General features: G+C 30.4%; 1 protein-coding gene across 1 annotated transcript; it reads right to left on the bottom strand.

Moving 5' to 3' along the window:
* Nucleotides 1-1,355: 1,355 nt before the first annotated feature.
* On the bottom strand, nucleotides 1,356-8,397 carry LOC105336096 (nuclear receptor subfamily 2 group E member 1). The gene is made up of 8 exons (XM_011440281.4): nucleotides 8,083-8,397; nucleotides 3,870-3,951; nucleotides 3,738-3,756; nucleotides 3,435-3,570; nucleotides 3,077-3,321; nucleotides 2,588-2,825; nucleotides 2,315-2,467; nucleotides 1,356-2,125 (listed from the first exon to the last, which is right to left on the bottom strand). The coding sequence occupies exons 1-8, from the start codon at nucleotides 8,105-8,107 to the stop codon at nucleotides 1,857-1,859; spliced, it is 1,167 nt and encodes a 388-aa protein (XP_011438583.3). The 5' UTR covers nucleotides 8,108-8,397; the 3' UTR covers nucleotides 1,356-1,856.
* Between the last annotated feature and the right edge of the window lie 237 nt (nucleotides 8,398-8,634).

Raw genomic sequence — 8,634 nt, 5'->3', positions numbered from 1 at the left:
ACTTGATCGCATCGATTACCAATATACATTGCTTTAATACATACATGTACTAGAGAGAAATATGAGTAGTTTGATTGTCAGGGCAATTAATGAAACTGCTGGAGTTAGCTTTGTAAAATATAACAAACACATCCATGGTAAGGTTTACACAATATCAGCAAACAATCAAATCTGTCATTAAACTAAAATAATGTAAAATATCGATTCTATGCTCTGCTGAAAGTGCATAAAAATGCATGGTAAGTTTAAGAACTGCGTACCTTTATAAGTCAAGCATTTACCTTTTACACTTCTTGCTTTATTTGCAGATTTCGAAAGGGTTTTACTTCGTTGTGTAATAATCATTATCATGATATTTACTTTCAAAAAACATCAATTGTAGAACAATACCAAAATATTGATTTAAAGAATGTGAGCTACTTAAACGCAGAGGGAATTCGGACAGTCAATGCCACGCAAACACAAGTGAATAGAATGTAATCTTAAAGGATGTAAAAATACAACGTCAAACAAAGTAAACATTACTCGATGACTCCCTGTAAATTGATATATAAGATGTGTGTTCTTTTTTACAAATTGATTTATATATAAGTAATGCTGTGATAAGTTGTGAAGATAGGTAAGTTTTCGACAAATTATTAAATAAAGGACTATATATAAACGATATGAGTCAAATTTGGCCACAATAGTTCGCCAATTTTTGAAGTGTTTCAGGTACATTAAATTGGGAATTTATTCTAAAAGAGTTGACATAAAATATATTTTTCACCCATTTATTTGCACTTATAGTAGTATATGACATCAAAAGTGACGCTATCTTATAATTTAATCAAAATCAGTTATTAATTGACATTTTCCCTATCTTCTTTTTTTTTTGAAAGTGAAATACCTGTGTAGAGCGAAGCCTGAATAAGAACGAATTTCTTGTCACTTATTAGTACTGGATAGATACTTCTTTGGTAAAAATAGATTTTGTTCAAGCAATCTCTCAATTTTTTTCTTAAAAATAAACTGCTTGAAAACCAGCCGTTTTAGGCTAAAATTGCGAAAATGGAAAGGTTATCTTTATGATGCCATGTATTTAAATTGTGACACTGGAATCAAAATGATAATAAAAAAAAATATGAATAAGTTTAAAATGTTTATCTTTACAAAGATTTACAGTAAAATGATGATGTTCATTTTAGGGGAGGGGGTAGGCGCTAATCATATATAGTCCTTAAAATTATAGTTTATAGTAACTGGTTTAAATAACTACAAATACGAAATTGTTTATGTACATGTATATGAATATATACAAATTAACAAGCACAAGAAGATAAGTATGCTTTCTTTATTACATAAACCATTTCCAATACAAGAACAGATTTGGAAAAAAAAAGTATTTGATATCTTCAATTATATTTCCTCAATCTGACATAAATATATTTCATATTTTGGTCATTCAACTATTAATAAATTAATGGAGTTGAAATGTTGCTTGTTCAATATATTAATTGAAATCTTATATGGAGTTATAAAGTATTAATAAAACCCAATGTAAATACCACAACAAATCCGAATACATTAAATATACACACACGATTATTTGATAAGACAATAATAAATAATACACAAAAATAAAAATTTTCACTTTAACCCATGTCTTCACACTATTTTGCCTAGGGTTTGAACATATTATGTTCATTCACTCAATGCTTAAGCCCTTGATAATTATATTTCATTAGCACGAGTACTTTTGTAAGTTCTTTTATACGAAATACTCAGGTTTATAACTAATAATGCACAATCTGTAATTATAAAAAAAGGTTTATGCGTATCTTTTAAAAATAATGATCAATAAATTCTCGAGAGTGTCAAAAATCTCCAGATTTGAACATATCTACTATCAATTTATCTATGGGAACATGTCCTATGGTCCGTTTGAAGAAAATGTCCTCAATAACTTTTGAGGAAACAGTTTGCAACAGCGGCAGCAGCAGCAACAGTTTACCAAAACGGAACGGCTGTGAAGGGTAGGTCGATTCAATGTACTTGCTGAGGGTTACTTGTGCCTGGTCTTGCAGTAATGCCACGGCGTGACTGTCTCTTAGCGTTTTCATTTCGTGAACAGGATTCCGTAAGGCTGAAAAGCAAGTACCAGAACTCTGCGTCAGATATTGAGTTATGTACTTAATAAATAGAATATATATTTCTACATGAATACTACACAAGTTTAACACTATCACTATCAATTTCACAACATGTTTCGACAAAAAATTGCAGTTTTCTCCTCCTTGTAATATTATTCATTTTGTATTAGCGATTTTCGTACCTGTTTTGAAGATTACTATAGCTTTAAGACAAGTATATTCTGTTGGGTCGACATTTATCAATTTGAACTTATCGATGACGTCATGAAGTGCTCGTATCTCCAACATGCAAGCGGACATTCTCTCTGATGTCATTTTACTATCTGATGTTACACCTAAAACGATACGTTTTTCATATAATTTTATTCATTTACTATATGATGTTGACAGTAAAGAGAAATGCAAAAAATAGATTTTTGTTAGACATTTTAACTTCATAAAAACAAGTTACTCACCAGACGCAGTTATAAGGACGTGAGGTTGAATTGGGAGGCGGAATTGCGCGAGACTTAGTATGAACAGATCCCTCCAACTCTCTTCAATAAGAACAAGTTGGTCCCTGTTTGGTAGTCCAACGAAGGCCGGTATACTTTTGGTCCACTTGATGGTCATGAACAAGATCCTGGCAGCAGTTTCACAGACAGAGTCAGCGGTGTTTGTGGGGAAAATGAAATTGCTCATTTCAGATGGATACTAAAATTAAATATGTATTATAATAAATATTTATGCATTTGAAAATCATTGATTATTTTTTTTTTTAAATCTTATCACTAATTTTTTTACTCTTGACCTCCACCCTAATATCAATTAAACGACATTATGTTCAATTCTTTTACGAAATAATACTGCAATTTCAATTTTATTTATTATCTTCGTTTTTGTTGTAAATAAAAGCTGTTCAGACTATATTTGATCACGTTTAAAGTTACTGTAATGTTTTATACCCTTGGAGTTGGATGAACAATGACTGAAGACGATGGCGTTGAAGATGCAGATGAAGCAGACGATGTTGAAAGCATAACGGCTTCACACATTCCTGGTGGATTCATGCTGTAGAAAGACGTAGGAAAGTAGGGCGAATGTAGAGGAGCTCCAGAGAGCAGCGTAGTGTAGTCCGAGGACTCCCGAAGGTACATTGCAACTTGCCTTCTCAAAGTTGAGGTTCTAGGTCCACGTTCGTGTTGAACAGCTAAAATATGATATTATACTTATAAAAATTTCAAACGCTGCTGAATGAATATGTGAAATGCAATATCGAAGGAAAAAATGAAACTAGTACATGTTAATCAAAATGATGTTTACCATCCCTATTCATTCCAGATTTTACACATTTGTTCAGTCGGCACGCTCTACATTGGTTTCTGTGTGTTTTGTCGACTGGACACTTGTTCTGATTTCTCGACTTGCACACGTACTGTCGATTTCTTCTGATGGACCTCTTAAAACATAAAATAAAGTTTAAAAAAAAAACTTTTTGAATATAGATTGCCTATCTTTGAAATGTTTTACTAATATCATGATTTTTTATACATAATTTCACGTAACCAAAAAAAAAAAATCACATTGAAAAAAATACATTATTTTTTTTTTTAAATAAATACATACCTTAAAGAATCCTGCACACCTGAAATGACAATATAAAACATAAACCAAAATTTAAAAAAAATCATTAAAATTGATAACACCTTTTCTAAATTTGTTATACAATCCATTTAGTTATTAAGGAATAAGACTTACCCATCACAAGCGTAGATGCCGTAATGCTTGCCTGATGAATGATCCTGACAGACTTTACAAGGGACATCAGTAAGAATTCGACCTGTGGATTACAAAAGGAGAAATATTGTTCTTTGTTTTACCAACGGTCAGTGAGCATTGCAATGATGTTGTATAGAAATATAAGCTACACTAGATGATACGTCACTGCTAGACTTTTAGTTCGTAACCAATTAATTTTTGGTATTGCGTCACTCATTAAAACACTTTCAATACTCATGCCAATGATACATTTTTAGTTAAGCTAGGATTCTTTAAAATTAATCAAAAAACTAAAAATATTTTTTTTCATTTTGCTGAAGTACGTACGTACATAACCAAAAATCTAGATTTGAAACAATCAACGCATTTAAAACGTTTTTGCTTGTGCTTCGAATTAAACCCTGTTGCTGATCGACACTCAGCTCTGCCCTAGGAAACAAATAATCTGTAATAATAACCTCACAGTGCATTTTATTTTTCTTAAATTTCCTCATTTTGTTTAACTTACACATTTAAACTGCAAGTTGAAGTTGTATGCATTTCGGACTAGAGGCGTGTTATTTTCTTGAATTAGTGGCATATTTACTTTTCTCAGGTTATATTAAGAACGATCTGACATCAGATTAAGTTTTGAAAAATACATAAACTTAAATGGAATATAACGCCTTTTAGTAATAAAAGTAATATACATTTCGAATAAAGACAGATAAATGAAACTCCAAACAGTCAAAAGGTCAACCTTATTCATTACACTAAGCAGCTTTCTTTTGAAATATACCATGTTGTTATTTCGTATTTTCACATTATTTTCGTAAACCCAGTTCAAATGTTAAAATTACCTTTGACATATTACCTTTTGTGAAAGAAAATATGATTTCATTATATAATTATGTCTGGCAACAAAACAGAATTGAATTCCCATTTAGATCAAGGGCCAAGCTTTTAAAACCCTCCTTTAAAGCCAGTCCGGTTGGCCTAAAGTTGTTGACTCAACGCAACGGATATGAATTTTTGACGTACAAACGCCAAATATTTATGCCAAATGCTTTGCAGAAAGGCAATCCGTAACATAAATATGACTGTATAATGTCTGAGAAGGAGAAAGGAAACTTGGTTCTCCGACAGAGCAATTTCAATGAGAAATATCTCATATTACAGGTTCCGTGCCACAAGAAGTTACTTTTAGCACACAAGTAACAATGCCATTAATCAAGAATTGCATTTAGCAAATATTGTCATTGTCCCCTGGAAGTCATTACAAAAGGACCTTTATACATTATTTGATAGCATGCACAATTAAAGGAGGATTTAGGTGAAAATATATGTTTGTTCTTTTAGTCTGACAAAAACTAAAATCCCACTAATATCTGAATCAGACTTAAATTGCTGTAAAGTATTTTTCAAGGTTTGATTTAAAACGAAATTAACTTCTCTGAAATGTTACACTTGTCTCAAAACTCTTATCTGGTCTATGCTAAAAAGTCAACACATAAAACATAAAAAAGTTATTCATTTCGCTGCAAATTCCCCAAATCATGACATATTTATAGGAAAATTTTATCCTGCATATTTTGTTTAATTATTTTGAAATGGTTTTTGCGACTTAAGCACCACATATAAATAAGATAACCTTCTAGACTTTCGTTTCTTCTTTCATTTGCAACATTCATAAAGCATTGCTCTTGGATATAAATGTGTTCCTCCGGGGGTCGAAACAAATATTTGATCAGATGTACCAACGCGGAATTGTACTACAGTTCCAGGTATCTTTTTAAAACTTAATAAAAATACCTTTCCCATTTAACATATAGGATTATGCAATTTGTAAGAGTATTGTCGACGTTGTATTTCAATATGAAAAGCCACAATTCAGATGAAGTAGGACGACTGACATTTATCTTTATTTAACCTAGGTTACGAATCCAATGCAATCAAGGTTCTCCTTTAAATTAAACTTTACGATAAGACGATTTCTCAATAAAATTCGATTTCGAGACGCTTTTTGTGACATCAGTTGCATTATATATTACCCGCTTTGTGTGTTTTGTGTCGAAGAAGATGCACGATGGAGGTTTGCATTTCAATCTTATCAACATTTAAAATTACTTTTCCGCCTTCCGTTGAGGTTTTATTAAAAGGATATGAACCTCCCAGTCCAGTTGAACACGATTTTGACTTTCTTAGTTTACACAGCAACGATCTTGTCAAAAGAAAATGGACATTTCCAAACGAAGTTGTTAACACTTATATCCACTCTTTTGAAACATAATAAATATCTTGTAAATTTAACTAGATTTAATACCTGGCAATTTATTTCACTTTTTACATGTAATCAAACGAAAAAACGACGAATAAACGCCAGAAAAAGATAAGGCAAACTGACATTAGAAAGCCAGATTGGAAATAAAAACAATATTTATTAACTAATTCATCAGTGCTATACCTCGATTTAAAGAAATATTATCGTGGTTATTTGACTGATATTTACGCTATTTCACTGGTTGTAGAGTTTGTTTGTTTAAACCTGTACAACCGACATATTACAGACAACAGGCAATGCCTGATATTGACTGGAATTTTAAGGAAAATTTATTAGAATTTTGTTTCTAGTCAAATGCTATATGGCGGGAAAAAACTCTGTCTTTATAGATGTAGAAAATTATTTCAGTTTAGTTTATTATAATGCTCTTACATTTGTCTAAAGGTGTAACGCACAATATGATTATGATTACAGAATGTTGTATCAACTAATCTTTTTGATTTATGTAACCACGATATAACTTTTTTCGAAAAACTGTAAATTTCCTTTGATGATGAAATTAAACTACATTAGGATAATATTAAGATTATTGGATTAAATTACGTGTTAAATTGGCGTTTGTTGCTTGATGTAATTTAATTATGCTATTCCAAATAAAGGCATTTAAGCAAATATATCTCAGGAATTACATCGATAAAAAAACATATATATTATTATGATAAGATGGATTTTGTCTAAAAAAAAAATGAAAACAATTTTTTATTTCTATATCGCGTATACATGATTGATTAAAATGACCTTAAAATAAAAATCTTAAGGTAAAGCAATGATTATGAAACATTGTATACTCCTAAAACCTTTTAGAGTATCAGTAATTCATAAAATCTTTTAGAGTATCAATAATTCATACAAGAATGAATCAATTACAATGAAATTGAAATAAGTTTAATCCTTTAAAGAAAGGGGGAAAAGGAAATGTAATTGAAGAAAACATAATCGTTCCAAAAAAATTGTTTAGGATATTTCTTGGAAAAGTCAAGAGTTTTCAAATTTTTATTTTCAAAATTTGCATTTTTGACAGATGCCAATATATCCAATATGAAAACTTTGATGTTTTTTTTTAGTTAGTGTGTTTGTCTGTATTTTTTAAAAGATAAATTTCACATTATGTAGTTTCTACACTGATATATATCAATGGAAAAAATATATGACAAATCTGTAATACTGATTTTTATAAGAATTTATGATAAATTATACACTTTACTGCCAGACACTTCATCTCTGCACAGGTAAAGTTAACTTTAACTTTAACAATTGTTTGAATTTCATGGCTTCCGCCTGCTGTTTCCATGCCTTAAACAAAAGACCAAACACCAGTACAGATGTGACAGGTTTATGAGCTTTTGACTTTAAACCCAGGGTTATATTGAGTATCTAAGAAGAGGAGGCTTTGATAAGCATATTTGATTCTTTTTGATTTTTTTGAATTAATTTATTTATATATCCATAGGCATAAAATGCATAATCAATAAAATTTCAGTCAGTCGTATGTGTATTTTTGTACTCTTATTATTATATAATTTACATTGAATTGCTTATTGCTAAAAAATTTATCAAAGTATTTCTAAATAAACCAGATTTACATTAAAAAACAGATATAAAAAAAGAATTTTTACTCATTTCAAACACTTAATTTAAATTATCTAGTATTTGTTTTATGCTGAAGAAAAATATATCAATATTTCTATAAATATCTATATATTTTTTATTCAATAAGAATGCATCTATATAAAATTAGCCCAATACCATTTTCTACGAATCATTAAAGAGTTCATAAAAATATTCATAATGAAATTAAAATCTTACAATATAAATTATGATTTTTTTTCTCAATTAAACAAATAACAATTTTTAAAAATTGCAAAAACTTACTAGGTGTTGCTTGACATTTGTTCATTTTTAACAAGAATGGTGAATTCGTTTCAGCTGTTGAACAACAAGTAGTGATGAGACCCCTCGCTATGCATGGAGAACAGCATTGATAACTAAGGAAATTGAATAACTCAATTTGACAGTGCTGATATCAATTGAATACGCACAGTGGTCCAATGACAAGAGGGCTTTTCATATCTTGATCATTTTAAACCCGATTAATTTAAATAAAATTGCACCGCGCTTTCAAGAATGTATTGATTGCAGGAGTTATGACAGCAAGTCTTACTGGACAGTGAAAACACTGCTGCGCGAAGAAAAGAGAGAGTTTTCTCGTTGCGGGAGAGTTGCAGTATATAACGGGCCTTGAAGTTTAAACTTTCAAATCAAAGTATTAATTCACATAAAACGTTGTATAAGATAGGGTGGTGATAACATTAGGATCAAGTGCGCCTTAGAGGGTTTAAGATATAAATCAACTGGGAATCACTTGATCTGTTTCAAAGAACTTATGTAGAAATCCCGTATCTTGGAAATACTCGATCGTGTCAT

The sequence above is a fragment of the Magallana gigas genome, chromosome 9 (genome assembly GCF_963853765.1).
Source record: "Magallana gigas chromosome 9, xbMagGiga1.1, whole genome shotgun sequence".
NCBI lineage: Eukaryota > Metazoa > Mollusca > Bivalvia > Ostreida > Ostreidae > Magallana > Magallana gigas.
This window is presented reverse-complemented; position numbering and strand designations above follow the sequence as displayed.

What these genes read in the sequence shown, in the direction of transcription:
- LOC105336096 (XM_011440281.4), bottom strand. Translation starts at nt 8,107, where the DNA reads ATGAACAAATGTCAAGCAACACCTA. An exon ending in CAAATGTCAAGCAACACCTA is followed by an intron (nt 3,952 to 8,082) that starts GTAAGTTTTTGC and finishes TGTAATCCACAG; the next exon opens with GTCGAATTCTTACTGATGTC. An exon ending in CGTCCTTATAACTGCGTCTG is followed by an intron (nt 2,468 to 2,587) that starts GTGAGTAACTTG and finishes GTATCGTTTTAG; the next exon opens with GTGTAACATCAGATAGTAAA.